The sequence below is a fragment of the Siphateles boraxobius genome, unplaced genomic scaffold, assembly GCF_051911475.1.
Source record: "Siphateles boraxobius isolate OS27281-9 unplaced genomic scaffold, OSU_SipBor_1 65, whole genome shotgun sequence".
Classification (NCBI taxonomy): domain Eukaryota; kingdom Metazoa; phylum Chordata; class Actinopteri; order Cypriniformes; family Leuciscidae; genus Siphateles; species Siphateles boraxobius.
Window position 1 is genome coordinate 6,381,515 of NW_027509192.1, and position 18,173 is coordinate 6,399,687.

The 18,173-nt window shown below is 37.4% G+C and overlaps 2 protein-coding genes across 2 annotated transcripts; both read left to right on the forward strand.

The window, feature by feature from the left end:
- LOC143720722 (olfactomedin-4-like) lies at positions 1–3,381 on the forward strand. The gene is made up of 5 exons (XM_077210463.1): positions 1–136; positions 308–430; positions 559–777; positions 2,172–2,325; positions 2,404–3,381. Exons 1-5 carry the CDS (start codon positions 80–82, stop codon positions 3,240–3,242), a joined length of 1,392 nt encoding a protein of 463 aa, XP_077066578.1. The 5' UTR covers positions 1–79; the 3' UTR covers positions 3,243–3,381.
- An 891-nt stretch (positions 3,382–4,272) lies between these two features.
- On the forward strand, positions 4,273–8,990 carry LOC143720723 (olfactomedin-4-like). The gene is made up of 5 exons (XM_077210464.1): positions 4,273–4,395; positions 4,542–4,664; positions 4,784–5,002; positions 6,667–6,814; positions 7,255–8,990. The coding sequence occupies exons 1-5, from the start codon at positions 4,339–4,341 to the stop codon at positions 8,082–8,084; spliced, it is 1,377 nt and encodes a 458-aa protein (XP_077066579.1). The 5' UTR covers positions 4,273–4,338; the 3' UTR covers positions 8,085–8,990.
- The last annotated feature ends 9,183 nt before the right edge of the window (positions 8,991–18,173 follow it).

The following is an 18,173-nucleotide window of genomic DNA, read 5'->3' on the forward strand; positions in this document are numbered from 1 at the left end:
GGGTTTTTTTGGCTTTAAATCTCTGCTTCTGTCTTTTTATTCTCAAGGCTTCTGGATCCCAATCATTCCCAACTCAAACATGAGTCAGTCAAACATGTTCATTTTGATGGTCGTCATTCCTCTAATTTTATCACAGGTAAAATTTAACTGTCCTTTTATTCACATTATTAGTTTTTACATTGTTTCTGACACTATTTTCAAAAAAGTGTTTAGCAAATTTGGTTATATATAATTTTTAAGGTGTAATTTTGCTTGTATGATGAAATTAATGATGTTATGTAATAACCCTGTTATTCCGTCTCCACAGTCAACGAGAGGGAAGGACTGTGTGTGTGAGCTGCAAAATTCTGATCCTGCTTTTCCTGAGAATAAACTCAAGAACATTGAGATCACTGCTTCAAAATGCACTGGGAACATCACTTTAGAAAAGGTATAAAAGTATCGAAACATAGTATTGTGATTTTTATGACTGCAATGTAAGTTAAAAACTCCTTTTACAGTTTGCCATATAATTCTATACAATCGAAGCAAAATTGTTTTCTCTTCAAATGTGTGCAGATGACAGAGATTGACAGGCTTGTGCTGGGTCTACAACATCGTATCTGGCAGCTTCTGGACAATATGTCCATGCTGGAAAAAGAAGACAATGGAAATCTGTATGCAGCCGTGTCTCTACGCATTATTGAATTAGAGTTAGCGGAGATTCAAGACCTTCTGGATAAACTCAACAGGACCACCAACAATTACCAGCTGCTCAGTGGACAGACTGCAGTAGAGGTCAATTTATCACACCACAGCACGTTTACATTTCTAGAACAATTCTATGCAATGTGTTTACAGTGATGTGAATAAGTTAGGACACCCATGCTAAAGTTGCCTAAAAAGAGGAATAAAAAATAATCTTTTGGAAATTGATCTTAATACCTTAATTAGAAATATGAGGAAAAATCCAATCTTTAAGGACACCAATTTTCTTTGTGTATGAATAATGTATCATAAATAAATAAATGTTCTTCCTTAAAATACAGGGTGCATAAGTCAGGACACCCCTATGTTAAATTCCCATAGAGGCAGGCAGATTTGTATTTTTGAAGGCCAGTTATTTCATGGATCCAGGATACTATGCATCCTGATAAAGTTCCCTTGGCCTTTGGAATTAAAACAGCCCCACATCATCACATACGCTTCACCATACCTAGAGATTGGCATGGGGTACTTTCCATAAGATCATCTTTCAATGCAAATCAAACCAGCTATTAGGCTAACTGAAATAAAACCATGCCAATCTCTAGGTATGGTGAAGGGTATGTGATGATGTGTGGCTATTTTAATTCCAAAGGCCAAGGGAACTTTATCAGAATGCATAGTATCCTGGATCCATGAAATAACTGGCCTTTAAAAATAAAATCTGCCCTGGTCTATGGGAATTTAACATAGGGGTGTCCTGACTTATGCACCCTGTATTTTAAGGAAGAACATTTATTTATTTATGATACATTATTCATTCACAAAGAAAATTGGTGTCTTTAAAGGTTGGATTTTTCCTCATTTTTTTTATTAAAGCATTAAGATCAATTTCCAAAAGATGATTTTTTATTCCTCTTTTTAGGCAACTTTAGCATGGGTGTCCTAACTTATTCACATCACTGTATTTCTAAGTGTCAAATTAATTCCTAATCAAAAATTTATAATTTTCAGTACCTGTACAAAAAAGATAAGAAATATCAAAACATATTGTTTCGTAGTCATATTAGGTGTCGCAGAACATGATCGTTTTCAAAATGTATAACATTAAATGAAATGTTTAAAATAATTAAATGTATGTTTATTTAAAATAAATGTAAAAATTTAATTTAAATCAATTCCATTTAAATAGTGTATTAAAATGTATCTTAAATATTTAATTCATTTTATTTATTTGTTTTTATTTTTTATTCTTTTCTGCAGTGTTTTGCTTAATGTACAAATTTATGTCAGACCAATAAAAAAAATATTAATATTAATTAATCAAAATACATCTTAAATTGATTTTTAATAATCTATTTATTATTTGCATTTTTTTCTTTCTTTTTTTACTTTTCAGGTCCACAATTCCTCAATACTATTTCACTGAGACATTTCATGAATGATTTGCATTTTGCTTATTCTTATTTGAACCTTCATTCCTGCAGCTTCAGGATATGGAGGAAACGATGGAGGAGCTGGAGAAGTTTGACCACACACAGGTGATGGTGAAACAGCGAGAGAACCAGCGTGTTAAGAGGGACCTGGAACGGTGCAAAGAAGTGCTCAATAGTACAACACCAGCTCCTACACTTTCCCCAGGTATGTATAACCTTACATGTATAACCTAACACACCCCAGTGTTAATGTATTAGACTTACATATTTGCTTTATTTTTAGGTCACTGTGGTCTGGGCCGCATGGTCAATGTTTCAGGACCTAGAACATATTCCCTCACTGTGTATGGAACATCCTACACTTTCGGTGCTTGGGGACGAGATGCAAATCCGGCTCCAGGAGGCGAGAACAAGTACTGGCTGGTGGTGCTGTCAAGTAGTAATGTACATGGCAACTTTATCCGCCAGTACAGTAGTATGAGTACTATTACATTGGGTATAGGACCAACAGATACATATATATCAAGCTCCAACCCCACAACAAACACAATTCAGGGGCCAAACATGGTAATGTACGGCAATGCGCTCTACTATAACTGTTACAACACATACTCCGTCTGTCAGTTCAACATGACGACTCGTTCTGTCAGTACTGTTGCTTTACCTAAAGATACAGGTTACAACAGCAAGTTTCCTTTCGCACATCTCGGCGCAACATACACTTATACTGATATGGATTTTGCCACAGATGAATCAGGCGTCTATGTTATATACGCAACCACAAGCAATTTTGGAAATGTGATTATCAGTAAAGTTGAGACTAGTAACCCTCCTGTTTTGAACCAAACATGGTCCACTTCTCTTCACAAAAAGACTATCACAAACACCTTCATGGTGTGCGGAGTGCTTTATGCTACTCGTTACATAGATAAAGAAATAGAAGAGATCTTTTACTCTTACGACACCAAAACCAACGAAGAGCGATACGATTTGAAAATTCACATTAAGAAGATGCAGACTAATATTAAGTATATGAATTATAACCCCATGGATAATTTGTTGTATGTCTACAGTGATGCCTATATTGTGACATATGAAACCATTTTTCAGGAAGTTCACTGAACTATTCTGTTTCATGTCTTTTATTTGCCAATAAATTGAATGATTTTACATATTGCATGTGGTTCTGTAAAGGGAAAATCATTTAAATAGGCTATGTATCACATTTTGGTTCTTGAAATAAAATTTGAGTGAAAAATGAGTGCTGGTTTATTCATCTTTTTTTTTGTTGCTGGTTTATTAATCTGTAATAACCCATTGCGTGCTGACACTGCCCTCTGTTGTTTGTATGCAGCGCTGTTATTTCAGTTCAACTTTTTGTTAAAAGTTGTCTTGCCTGTGAAGGTGATCAAGTGACGCTGATCTGCTTTCCACGATATTTCAAATTGAATTTTTCGATTCGCAGGCAGGATAGTTCAAGGTGTCAATACGATTACTTTATATAACAATAATAACAGCTGGATTTGGCCATTATTCTTTTGTGTATTTTGAATAGGCCTATTTATTTCATGTTTAATATTAATATTTAAATTTAGGGTTAGGTAGTTTAGTTATAAACATCACTACCATCATAGCCAATAAGGCAGACCTGACTCTTTCCTTTCCTGAATGTACACTCTGGGTTCCCTTTTTTGTCTAACTTCAAACTTGCACAAAACACAAGATGTTGCAAACATTGTATAAAGCAACATTGTGGTGGGATTGTGAGACAAAACATTAGCCAATTCATGATTAAATTAAGCGTATCACAGTTAGTAATCATTACAATTTTCCTTTGCTCATTGACCTACCAGATGTGTCTACAGAGATAAGACAATAGTCCTCTCTTATTTTTTCATTTGTCAATTTTCACATGATTTTTAAACAAACACATTTCATTATTTTTTGTACACATAAAATATCTAAGTGACGAAGATTGAAACTGAGAAATTCGCCATCAAATCTTCACCACCATTCATTCATTCAAGTATCATTTAGACGTTAAGAAAAGGTTGAAAATTAAAAGCAAGCTCTGTTGCAACAAATGACCTCCACCCACAGAAATGAAGATGTCTCTCTCTCACTTTTATTATTTCACCATAATGATATGTCTGTTAAACTCTGCTGCTGCCACAATAAGTTGTTTATTCTGAGGTTTTAAGGTTCGTTTAATTTAGAGATGAGTCAGTCTAATCTATTCGTTTTGATGATTATTATTCATCTAAGTTTCTCTCAGGTAAGAAAAATAAAGTCACTTTACAATTAATTACTATTGATACCTTATTTCTCAAAGTACTGTGTCTAATATATTGTAGAGTGCATATATTGTTTGAAAGTGTTTTTATCCTTTTATAATGTATTTTCCTGTCATTTGGTCACTAGTCAGTGAGAGGAAAAGAATGTGTGTGCGATCTAGAAAATGGAGATCCTCCTTTTCCTAAGAACGAACTAACAAAAGTAGAGACCACTGCTTTACAATGCATTGAGACCATCACTTCAGAAAAGGTACAAAAATATATTTAACTGACATATTTCCCTTGACATATTTAATTAAATTGAGTTTTAAATCATTTAAGTAAATTAAATAAAATTTCATTAATAAATGTAAATGTAAATATCTGCAGATGACAGACTTAGACAGACTTGTGCTGGGTCTACAACAACGCATCAAGCAGGTGGAGGAAAACGTGATCGTGCTAGAAAAGGAGAATGACAGGAATCTATATGGAGCCGTGACTCTACGCATCATTGAGTTAGAGATCGCTGAGATTCAGGACCTCCTCCACAAACTCAACAGCACCACCCGAAACTACCGTCATCTCAGTGTACAGACTGCAGCTCAGGTGACTTTCTGTACAAGAAAAGTGCAAATCCATTGCAATGTATAGTATTTTCATTCCAAGAAAAAAGCACTAAATAATCACAAACAGAAAATAAAAATCATGTAAGTAGTTTTAATTATAAATGTAAATAACAGACGACTTAAGTCAATATACATACTGTAAAAAGTAATACGCTATAGACTCAAAATTGTGGCAACAGATTACAAGCAATATTATTAATTAAATTTAACAAATTAAATTTAGAATTGAGTAAGAATTAATCAAATTAATTCCTTAAAAGTCAACCATTTAAAATGAGTAACATTTAAACAAAAATATCTGAATAACAGACAGACGTTAAATATGAATTTAGAACTCTTTATTTTTTATTGCCAACATTGAAGTCAACAAAGACGCCTGATGATAACAAGCAGAATCACTGAAAGAAAGAGAAACACAAGAACTACAACTGACTTCAGCCACCGCCTTAGATGAAATCAAGAGAGAATAGCCTACATTAAATCTCTCTCATTACTAACCAGACTAAATGTATTTCTGTCATTCGTCTACAGTTCTTTTTGAGAATGAACATAGGTTTAGATGTTGATTTTATGGAAAATGTTTGGTCACCATTATGGTTATTAGTGTTTCATTTAGTTGGGCAGTTTGACTCTTTGATTTTAATGTCAGTTTGTGGGTTTTTTGACAGTGTTTGCTAAAGCACATATTTTGTTGCAAAATAAATCATGAACTGAAATGTTAAGATGAGATTTTTAAGATGAAGTTTTAATCATCGTAAAAAAAAAAGATTGATTGACTAAATTGATCAAAAGTAGTTATTTGCTATTAATAGAGTAGAGCAGACATTCTTAATTTTTACAGTTTAGGATTTATATATATATTGAGCAATTTAATTTACACATTATTTGGTTGTGGTGGTTAACCTGCAATTTACACTTTAACGTCTGTCTGTTATTCAGATATTTTTGTTTAAATGTTACTCATTTTAAATGGTTGACTTTTAAGGAATTAATTTGATTAATTCTTACTCAATTCTATTTGTTAAATTTAATTACTAATATTGCTTGTAATCTGTTGCCACAATTTTATTGAGTAGATAGTGTATTACTTTTTCAAAGTAACAATCTTATAAATAAATAAAAAAAATAATAATATATAATATAGGTAACACAATAAATTCAATTTTGTTAACATTAGTTGCATTATCTAACATGAACTAACAATGAGCAATATATTTTAAAGCATTTATTAATCTTTGTTAATGTTAATCGGTAATGTTAAACATTAACTAATGTTAACAAATGCAACTTTTGATTTTAATAATGTATTCCTATATATTAACATTTACAAAGAATTATAAATGCTGTAGAAGTGTTGTTCATTGTTAGTTCGTGTTAACTAATGTTAACAAACTAAACCTTATTGTAAAGGGTTACCATGATGTAGATCTTCAAATAGAGGTCAGATAACAATGTAAAATAAATTGACTTTTTAAATAAAAAATATGTTAATATAAATTGCCTTAAACCTGGAAATGTTCTACCATGCACATCTGGCACTAATGTTAATGAAATAGATGGGGCATTTTTGCTGTTTTAAAAAAATATATAATTTCATTATTTGTCTTTTAACTGCCCAAATTCTTATTTTTCACCCTTTCATAGCTTGAAGATATGAAAATCACAATGGTGGAACTGGTGAAGTTTGACAAAATGCAAGTAGTTAAGAAATATAGAGAGAGCCACAAGAAGAACTTGGAACAATGTAAAAAAGAGCTCAAGGCTACAGCAGCACCTCCAACAGTTTCCTCAGGTACGCTAAAGTCCTTAAAGTCGGCATGAAGTGGAAGTTGCAATAGTATCAGTATCTTCTGAAAAGGCTTCTTGAACAAGAAATAAATGTAAGGTAGACCTTTTATTATGTCCATTGGGAACTGAATTGATGGTTGGATCGCTGTGGTGGGCTATAGCTGTGATCTCATGTGAGTGGTTCCACGTTTCCCTGCCCTCACTCCAGTTATTTTTATTAAATATTACAAGGGCATCATTATTTAAAAAAACAATCTGTACAGATAAATTATTTATAATAAACACTGCAATATTCCATAACAATTAAGAATAGTCAATTTTGATTGAACTGAAGCTTCCTGTGCTTATTCATTATTAGGTGTAGTAAAAAAATATATATTAGTTTTTCGATTAATTACAGAAATTTTTCAGTTGCACATCACACAGTTTTTCTTCTGTTTTTAGGTCGCTGTGGTCTGGGTCGAATGGTCAGTGTGGCGGGACCTAGAATTTATTCCCTGACGGTATACAGCACCTCCTATACTTATGGTGCTTGGGGTCGAGATGCAAATCCGGCTCCAGGAGGCGAGAACAAGTACTGGCTGGTGGTGCTGTCAAGTAGTAATGTTTATGGCCACTTTATCCGCCAGTACAGTACCTTGAGTACTCTTTTATTAGGTATAGGACCAACAGATACATATATATCAAGCTCCAACCCCACAACAAACACAATTCAGGGGCCAAACATGGTAATGTACGGCAATGCGCTCTACTATAACTGTTACAACACATACTCCGTCTGTCAGTTCAACATGACGACTCGTTCTGTCAGTACTGTTGCTTTACCTCAAGATACAGGTTACAACAACAAGTTTCCTTTCGCACATCTCGGCGCAACATACACTTTTACAGATATGGATTTTACCACAGATGAATCAGGCGTCTATGTTATATACGCAACCACAAGCAATTTTGGAAATGTGATTATCAGTAAAGTTGAGACTATTAACCCTCCTGTTTTGAACCAAACATGGTCCACTTCTCTTTACAAAAGGACTGTGACAAACACCTTCATGGTGTGCGGAGTGCTTTATGCTACTCGTTACCTAGATAAAGAAACAGAAGAGATCTTTTACTCTTATGACACCAAGACAAAAGAAGAGCGATACGATTTGAGAATTCACATTAAGAAGATGCAGACTAATATTGAGTTTCTAAACTATGACCCCAGAGATCATCTGCTGTATGTCTACAGTGATGCCTTCATTCTAACTTATGAGCTCATCTTTCAGTAAGTCTCCCAAAACTTGTAATCAATCGCTATAAAGACAAACATGGGTAACTATGGAGACAAACAAGGCAGCAAAGAAAACAAAGGCAAATAAGTCAAGTCACCTTCATTTAAGTTAAGTTTGGTTTATTGTCCTTTCGGAAATTCTTTTTGTGTCTGTGGCACCCTTCAGTCATCACCAACACCAAATAACAAATACAGACAAACATCAAAAATACCTTACCAAAAGTACCTTACAAAATACAACAGACATCAACAACATCTCTCTCGCAACAGTAAAATCACTGCCAAATATGTAATTTATAAAGCGCTTTTGACAATATAGATTGTTTAAAGCAGGTTTACAGTGATAATAGGAAATGAATGCAACAAATATTGTTTTGGCTGTACAGCAGCTCTAGAAGAAAGTCATTGTCTAGCTTAAGTAAGTTTTTAATTTATTACATTTCCATTGTTATTAACTAAGGGGCCACATACACAACACCGTTTTCAAGTGAAAACAGAAAACCTTTAATGCGTTCTAGCTGTTCCTTTACACGACACCAGCGATTCGGTGGCCTGAGAACGCAAAATTTGAAGTAGATTTCAAAGTGCAAGTTTTTAAAATGGGTTTTGAAAGCGATACCATTATCATCTCTGTGTAAACGTCACAAACGTTAATCTGTGAAAATGTTGATGGCATGTACATATTATGTGTTTAGTCTATAGGCATGCAATGATTCCAAAAAGTCCACATAATAAAAGATATGTCATTGCAGTCAAGGGCACAAAATATTGTTGATATAGTCACAAAAGTAAAATATTCACCAGGCTCCACCGTCACTCCCTCACTATAAGCATTTATCATCATCTGTGATCACCACTTACCTGTTTGTGATTGCTGTTCAATAAAGCACTGTGTTGTCACTGATCCACCTCTCTCTCTGTCTGCTATCTCCTAACAGAATGGAATCCATACTGGATTTTTCAACAGGTTTCTCATTAATGGTTTGGCCATGGGACTCACATTTCCCCATGATCACTAAGCGACAACTCAATTTTTTTAAAGGAATTTTACATCATTTCTAAATGTATATATAATTATATATATACTGTATATTTAAATTGAAAATATTAAATAGCAGTCCCAAACAAGCTTTTGTTAAAAGGTACAGTATGTAATAATTTTGTATATAAAATATCCAAAAATGCCTTGCACAGTTTGATATATTTCCTGCAGTTGTGTACTTACAATATCGCAAAAGTTCCCAAAGATTTTTAATTTCAGAGATATTCCAATTTTAAATAATGGCTCGTCCAGGACTCCCTGTTCACTGTGTCAACATGTAGAATGCAACAGGACGTTTCTGAATGGTTAGTTGATGAATTTATGTTGCTGATGTGGATTTAACTATCTTCAAGTCTTTGATTAGCATATTCTGTCATGATAATCTATAAAATCGCTCGTGTGGGAACTGTTGTAAGATGCCTACAGAGTGACATGCTATTGCATTTGTGTTACGTATTGCAATAAATGTGTAAAGACGGATGCGACAGCTTGAGCAGACTCACAAATGTGCTCTACTACAACAACTCTTCTTCTCAACATGGACTGCGTGTTCCCGGGAGCAGGGTTTATTTACATTTTAGGGTTAGTGATGTCACTAAACCCGCAGGAATGTCGTGTAGTCCCTGCCAGCCGTTTGTTGTAGTACTGTATTAAAAATACAGTAATGATACTCTATAATTTCATATTAAGTAAATCATAAATCAGTCGAGTCAACAGCCTTTAAGTGCACTTAATTGGCCCAAGTTATTTCATACTTTGATATTATGGTTATATTATAAAATTTCATATGTAGCCTAAGATTTCTTTTTGTTCTGATCATCATTATTAAGAGTCCATGTTTATTTCTGTATGCAGTGCTGTCATTTCAGTTAAAAGTTTTATTACCTGTCAAGGTGGTCAAATGACGCTGTTATGATCCCAGCCTGTGTTCCTCTGTCTGGTGTGAGGACTTTTGTGTTATTTCCTGTCTTGTGCCATGTTTTGTAGTTTATCATGTTGATTAGTCTCCCCAGGTGTGTCTGGTTAGTTCCCTTGGTTACCCTAGTGTGTTCCCATGACAATTTCCCATGCCCCCTTGTTAGTGTCACAGGTCGGGCCAATCGGGCTGCCCCCACCCCTAAGACCCGTACCACCCCTGGAGAGTCGGACAGAGGCCAGGGAAGGATGACAATCAACAAGACTTCAAGTATACAATATTTATTGAATATAAAATTGTATGAAAGGTTTTAAAAGGGTGAGTCTTCTGAGCAGGGTTGTTCCGTCCACCGGACCCGCCGAAAGCCCACCGGGTGTAGTGTGGAGGGGTGTTCTGGTGGTAGCTTCTTCGCAGCGGGAAGCAGACAGAGAAACTTACGGCTGGAGGGCTTCACTGCTTTGCAGTCAGGCGAGTATACAGGTGCGTAATCCTCTTCTACGATAACAGAGAACTTACGGCTGGGGGGTTTCACTGCAAAGCAGTCAGGTGAGCATACAGGCACATAATCCTCTTCCTCTATAGGCGACAGAGAACTTACGGCTGGAGGGCTTCACTGCAAAACAGTCAGGTGAGCATACAGGCACGTAATCCTCTTCTTCTACAGGTGACAGAATTTACGGCTCAGGGATTTCACTGCAAAGAAGTCAGGTGAGCATACAGGCACGAAATCCTCTTCTACAAGTGACAGAACTTACAGCTGGAGGGCTTCACTGCAAAGCAGTCAGGTGAGCATACAGGCACATAATCCTCTTCTTCAGGTGACAGAATTTACGGCTTGGGGATTACACTGCAAAGCAGTCAGGTGAGCATACAGGCACGTAATCCTCTTCTACAAGTGACAGAACTTACAGCTGTAAGAGCATTCACCTACGTGTCCCTCCTCACAATGGGCTGTCAAACAATACACTCAAGGTCTGTGGAGTATAACAGAGCTAACCTCTTCTTATGTCTTTAGAACGTGATAGAAACTCAGGTACATAATGGACATCCAGCAGGTTTAAGTTCACACTTCACACATCAACTTCTGTGCATCACATCACTTCATCTCTACAATTCAGCACTCAGTGGGAAAATACGTATATATAGATGGCTGTCGCCCATTTCAGACCTGGCATTCACATCAGGGAGTCCATAGACACAAGAGAGGAGAATGGGAATTGATTGGACTACTCACAATCTCTCACAAACGATCTTACTGTCCCGCGATTCCCTCCTTCTGGTTGAGTCAACATGCTCCATCTCCCAAGCTCACAGTGCCGCGTCCGTTTGCCGGCCCCACGTCCTCTTCTCCAACGCTCACGCTTTCTCCAGGCTCACAGTCCCCACAAAGACACCTAATGTATTACTAAAACACATTACAAAGACTGTGAACTGTGAAGTACTGAATTGTGGAGTTAGACCGTACAGTTTTCACCATTGCTGTGTTCAGGATTTTTTGGGCGGGGCTAAAACGGTGGCTCGATGACGCACTGGAGCTACTGAGGCTGGCCCCTCTCCTAACAATATGACTAGAGCACATTGCGCATCAGTTTGCCGCAGTTAGATTAGAACACTTAAATAGCACGGTGTTACAAACTCCTGTACGGTAGGTGGCGGTATGCACCTAAAAGATGGTTACAACTTACAATCCGCCATTAATCAAGAGAAGAAGAAGATTGCCGAAGTTACTACAGCCTACAGTTTGCTAGCTAGCAAAGTTATCCACTACCATCGTTTAAGTAAGTATGTTTCCTTTTTGTGTAACGCAATATTATGTTTACATTGTTTTTAGTTTATCTTTTTAAAATATCTAAGTTAGTAATCTTTGTTCTTGCAGTATGCTGCTAGTCCAGTAGCTAACGTTAGCTAACACATGCTGTTTTGCCTTTGTTACAGTACACACTGAGGTTAAGCAATGTTGCTAGTAACGTTACATGTAGAAATGTAATTCGCTACTTACAGTAGTTAGCCAAAGCTTTACATCTAGAAAGACTGCGTATAACTTGTATTTTTTTCTAACAAAACGTAACATAATAATGTATATAAGTTGTGTAAATTATTTTGTTTGTCTGAACAAGTATGCTGCTAGTTCAGTTCACAATGTAGCAACAGTGGTTAATATTGGTTCTCTTTGATCACTGCAGCAAGCTTTATGGAAAAGAACATGTGACATACAACATGCATGGATTGGTTTGGTGCACCTCAGACAAGATGCCAAAAACTATGGTGTCCTTGATAACATCTCATGCTTCCCATTTGAAAACTTCCTTGGGTGCCTGAATAAACAATAGGAGAAAGTCATCGCTCAGTTATTGGCCCTTGGACTCCCCTGGCACCTTGTGTACAGCATGAAGTTTTCTGCTATGAAGGTATATTCTTGGCCTATGTCTTAGTGTCCAGTGTTTTAACAGTATTGAAAATAGTGCCTGAGTCTCGAACAATATCAGGAAGGCTATTCCAGAGGGCCTAACACCGATCCTTGCGGCACTCCATAGTCTACTGACGTTATCTTTGATTTTTCCCCATTTAAACAGACAAAATGGTAACGGTCTGATAAGTACGATGTAAACCAGCTTAATGCCTGTCCCTGAACACCAGTGTAGTTTTGTAGTCGATCCAAGAGTATTTTATGATCTATAGTGTCGAACGCAGCGCTAAGATCGAGTAGAACTAGTATTGAGATTCAGCCTTGGTCAGAAGCTAAAAGTAAATCATTTGTATTTTTAACTAGCGCAGTTTCTGTGCTATGATGCGGTCTGAATCCCGACTGGAAATTTTCATAGATATCATTTTCTTGCAAGAAAGAGCACAATTGAGCGGACACAACTTTTTCTAGTATTTTAGACATAAATGGAAGATTTGAGATGGGTCTGTAATTTGCTAAGTTATTTGGATCTAATTGCGGTTTCTTAATGAGAGGTTTTATTACTGCCAGCTTGAATATTTTTGGAACATGACCTAAAAATAAAGATGAGTTAATAATATTAAGAAGAGGCTCTTCCACTACAGGTAACACTTCTTTCAGTAGTTTAGTGGGTATTGGATCTAATAAACATGTTGTTGGTTTAGATGCAATGATAAGTTTATTTAGCTCTTCCTGTCCTATAGTTGTAAAGCGGTGTAGTTGTTCTAGAGGGGCCATAATTGAGGCTGAATCATAAGACATAATAGAGGATTGTATATTTACAATTGTGTTTCGGATGCTTTCTATTTTCTCATTGAAGTAATTCATAAAATCATTACTACTATATTGTAACGGAATATTTTGCTCTGGTGATGTTTGTTTATTTGTTAGTCTAGCCACGGTGTTGAATAAAAACCTTGGATTATTTTGGTTATTTTCTATTAGTTTGCGGAGATGCTCAGCCCTGGCTGCTTTTAGAGCCTTTTTATAACGTGACATACTGTCATTCCACGCGATTCTAAAGACCTCTCAATTAGTTTGTTTCCATTTACGGTTTAAGTTACGAGTTTCTCTCTTGATTGCATGCGTAGCACTGTTGTACCATGGTGCTTTAGTTTTCTCTCTAACCTTTTTTAATCTAATTGGTGCAACAATATCTAGTGTACTAGAGAACTAGTACTAGTGTTCTGCCTGGTCGATAACGTGGCGCAACATGACAAATTTCAGCAGTACGTATTACGCAAGATACCATGTAATGATCAGTGAGATCGTCACTTTGCGGTATAATATTTATATCAGTTGGATTGGTTCCATATGATATAATTAAATCTAGTGTATGATTTAGATGATGAGTGGGACCACTGACGTTTTGCGTGACCCGAAAGGAGTTTAATAAATCTGTAAACACAGTCCCTAACGCATCATTTGTATTATCTACGTGTATGTTAAAGTCTCCAACGATTATTGCTTATCGACATTGACCAATAGATCTGAGAGAAAGTATGCAAACTCTTTTAGGAAGTCAGCATAGGGCCCTGGAGGTCTATATAGGGTAGCCAAGGCTAGAGATAATATGGATTTGTTTCTTACATCTAAGGGCGTAACATTTAGCACAAGTACTTCAAACGAATTAAACCTGTGACCTGTTTTCTGAGTAACATTAAGAATATCTCTATAGATTGTTGCAACACCGCCGCCACGACCGATCAGACGGGGCTCATGCTTATACCAGTATCCTGGTGGAGTAGACTCATTTAGACCGAAATAATCATTTGGTTTAAGCCAGGTTTCAGTAAGGCAAAGTACATCGAAACTATTATCTGTGACCATTTCATTTACAATGACCGCCTTAGGTGTGAGCGATCTAATGTTTAGAAGACCTAGCTTTAGAAATTGTTTTTGTTCACTGATATTTAGATTTTCTGGTTTAATTACAATAAGATTTTTTTGGGAAGCGGTCCAGACACGATGATCGTTGCTTCAGGCGATGTGCTGCGAACCGTCTCGATCAGGCTTCTGTAGTCCTTCTTTAGAACCTCCGTCTGCCGCAGCCTGATGTCGTTCGTTCCCGCTTGTAGCACCACAGCTCCGACGCGCTCGTCACCGTTCAGGATCTCGGGAATCTGTGCAGCGACATCAAGAACACGAGCACCAGGAAAGCAGTGAGTGCGCACCTTACGCTTACCTGAGGTAGCACGGACATGACGGACCATGGAAGTGCCGATGATCACGGCGGCGTCATGTTCCGACTCGCGAAGAGGGGAGAAGCGGTTCCGGGTGGAGATCTCGAAGACCGGGAGGGGCGGGGAGGTCCTTGGTCTGGTCCTGGCTCGTGTCTTCCACTGTGGGATCACCCAGGGTCCAAGGTGTTGCCTCGGTGCCGGAGTGAGTGAAGGCAGAGATGATCGCGTCCTCCTGGGCAGAGAAACGCACGGAGTAGACGAAGTCGGAGTCAAAAAGTTACTAACCACTGACTTGTGAGCATCGGCGCGTGATGTTTCAAGCGCTGATCGCCGATCTCGCAGCTCGGCTTGCTTCACCAGCAGAACACGGATCTGCTTCTCCACCGATTCCAGCTCCAATCGTACCGAAAACAGCTCGAATGTGTCCTCACCTGCACTCAGAGGTAACGTTAGACACACATCCGAAATGTTCGCCATTATAACAGATGAACAGTAAATTAGTAGTGATACTACCAATATCACTACTGATTTAGGACTGAAATGATGGATATAACCCGTATCCTTTCAGTGAAACGGGTGTAAAATGAGAGGGTCAATAGGCGCGAGGCCACGCGTGAAATGCTAGCGGGCTAAAGGCTAGTAGCCGAGATTCGGAAAGTTGGATCTAAGTAGCGATATCAAAGCTATACGATTGTTTTTTATAAGGAATAGTGTCAAGATAAGTTCACATGATATAAAAATAGAAAGTGCTTGTTTATAAATGAGTGGTAAAGAAGAAAATCAGGGATTAATGAATCAATTTGACGGAGCTCCAAACACAAACACAGACCGCACGCGCCATGCACATTTCTTAAATGTAACTTTTTTGTGTGTGATGTAAGTCCAAAATTACCATATGCCTTTCATTTTGTAGCTTCAGATGACAGCGGCTCACTTCGAGAGCAGGTTAAGCAAGTTGGGACAATGTTGAAGATGTTTGCTCGCACTGGGCAATCAGGTACAACTTGCAAACAACGCAGGCGTTGGTTGTTGGTTTAATTCCCACTGGGGTCACCTGTACATGTTGTAGACCTAGATATAACTGTCATAGTTTAGTAGTTGAGGGACCAGGACTGACTACTTTATTCTTTTATTCTGGGAACCCCTGTAGGTGCAGATCAGACCCCAATGCAGCAACGTCTTGGAGAGTTTGGTGATGTTGTGCGTAGCATGGACAACAAAATGGACACTATGCTGCAACATTTTCAGTGCCAATGGGTCTGTTGGAGAGTTATCCCTGCCAGGGGATCTGTTACTCCCCCTAGACACCCAGGAAGATTTGGCGTTACTTCACAATAGTATGAGGCAGGATAAAGAGCTCCAGGAACGATTTGTAAGTGTGCTGATTTCGTTTATAAAGCCATAGTGAAAAAAAAAATAGTCGTTTTTTTCTTTCTTCTAAAAAGTAAAATTAAGATTGTACACTGCATATTCTACAGTCTGAATCCACAGCCTGTTACATTTTAAATTTATGAGAAGCTTCAGAGAAATGTAATTTGTTACACTTTTGTTTTTTTGTATTTTCAGCTTCGGTTTTTGGAAATCGAATGTGGGAGGGACCTTAAGACAACCGAGTGGCGAATGCTTCAGAGTATCTTCTCTAATCACCTTTCCATCAATACAACCTGGGCAGGTGTAGGGGATAAAGCATGTTTTAGAGACCTTTTCCTGAAGACCATTGTTCAAAGTAAGTTGGATATTTTTTTTATATTTAAGTAGATGTGTATGACCTTATGCCATTCAAATGGAATGACAGATCTTTATTTTCTACAGGAGCCATCCGAAGAACCCGGCGACCCAGGATGCCACTGATGAGGCGATCCAGGTTAACGTTACGCGTTACCTGAAAGGAGCATCTGACCGTGAAGGTGGAAAAAGGCGCCACACCGCTGACAAAGCTAGGCTGACACCCCAGCATCACTGACAACTGGAACCCTCTTTTTATCCTGCAGTCAGTAACATCAAGACCTCTAAAAAAGCCTTGTTACAGTGCTTAACTATTCCATTTTTAAATATAGCTTGTAAATCCTAGATTATACATCTAATACTTGATATCTGCACATTATTTGGTATCAAATATTCTACTTGCCGTGACTTCAGTATTGGCTTATTTCATTCCGTCAGTGCTTAACGATTCTATTATAGTTTGTAAATCCTATTTCGTGCCTGATATTTTATATTGCACATTAACTAGTACCAAAAATTCTACTTTCATTCCATCAGTGTGCTTAGCTGTTATTCTATTAAAAATAGCTTGGAATACTATTTCATACCTCTGATACTTGATATTGCACATTACCTGGTACCAAATATTCTACTTCATTCCGTAACAGTGCTTAACTGTTATTCTATTGTTAAATATAGCTTGTAAATACTTGTGCCACTGGTCAGCATTGCAGTTATAATGGTACATTCTACTCCAGAGCTTTACTCTAAATTATTAACACTTATCCTATTGTTAGAAATCACTTGTAAATATGATGTTATACCTCAAATTATTTGGTATCCTTCACTTTCTTTGGTACCAAATATCCTCATTACTTGTGTTTACTGGTAATTATTTTCATCCCAGAGCTGACCTCTTTATATTATTAGCAAGTATTGTAAGTGTTAAAATTGTGTTTTTTTACAATTGTTTTTTTTAACCAAAATTTATTTGGAAACCTGCATGTTAGTGTGTGTGTGTTTGTGTGTGTGTGTATATATGTATTTGTATTTTTCTGTTATATTTTAGTGATCTGACATCTTGTTTTAATGACGGTTACTGTACTTTGAAATGTGGAATTAAAATGCCAAATGGAAATTTGTCTGGTTTGATCAATCATTATTCTTGATAAACTGCATGCTATAAATATAAAAAATATATATAAGTGCAATAAGCGGCGGGACAGCTCGCTCGAAAATAGCGGTTGCCTCCGACGGGCCGCGGAAGGTCCGCCTTCGGTATAACGGTGGCTGGCCTGCGCGGAACGAAGGCGGAAGGAAGGCGGCTGCCGCTTTTAAAAAGCGGCTGCCGCCGGCGGTGCGCCGTCAAACGTGTTTGCGATTATGCCATTCTGACGCTTCTACTGCCTCCGGAGCGCCGCCGGCGGTCCGCCGACTCATTGCTATCTGTGCATTAGCCTGTGTATAAATTGCCCTTGCGTTTCTCTTGTGGTCTGTCAGTTGTTGTTGGCTGTAACCTGCTCCTGTCCTGAGTTTCTTTGTTGGCCCTGGATTCCCTGTGTTTGTATTGTTATTAAAGTAGTGCTTGATTGTGTATTCTCTCTTATCATATTTATTTAGTGTTTAATAATATTGCTTTAACTTTAAAATTAGGATTACGCTACGACATAGGCTACAAAATGCAGTAGCATTTCTGGAACTTTTCTACTCACCAGAAAGCACATGGGATCCAGGCAGTTTTTTCAGGGTTGTTTTAAGCCAAATTGAATCAGCAATGTACAGGCCAGGGTGTAAGTAAG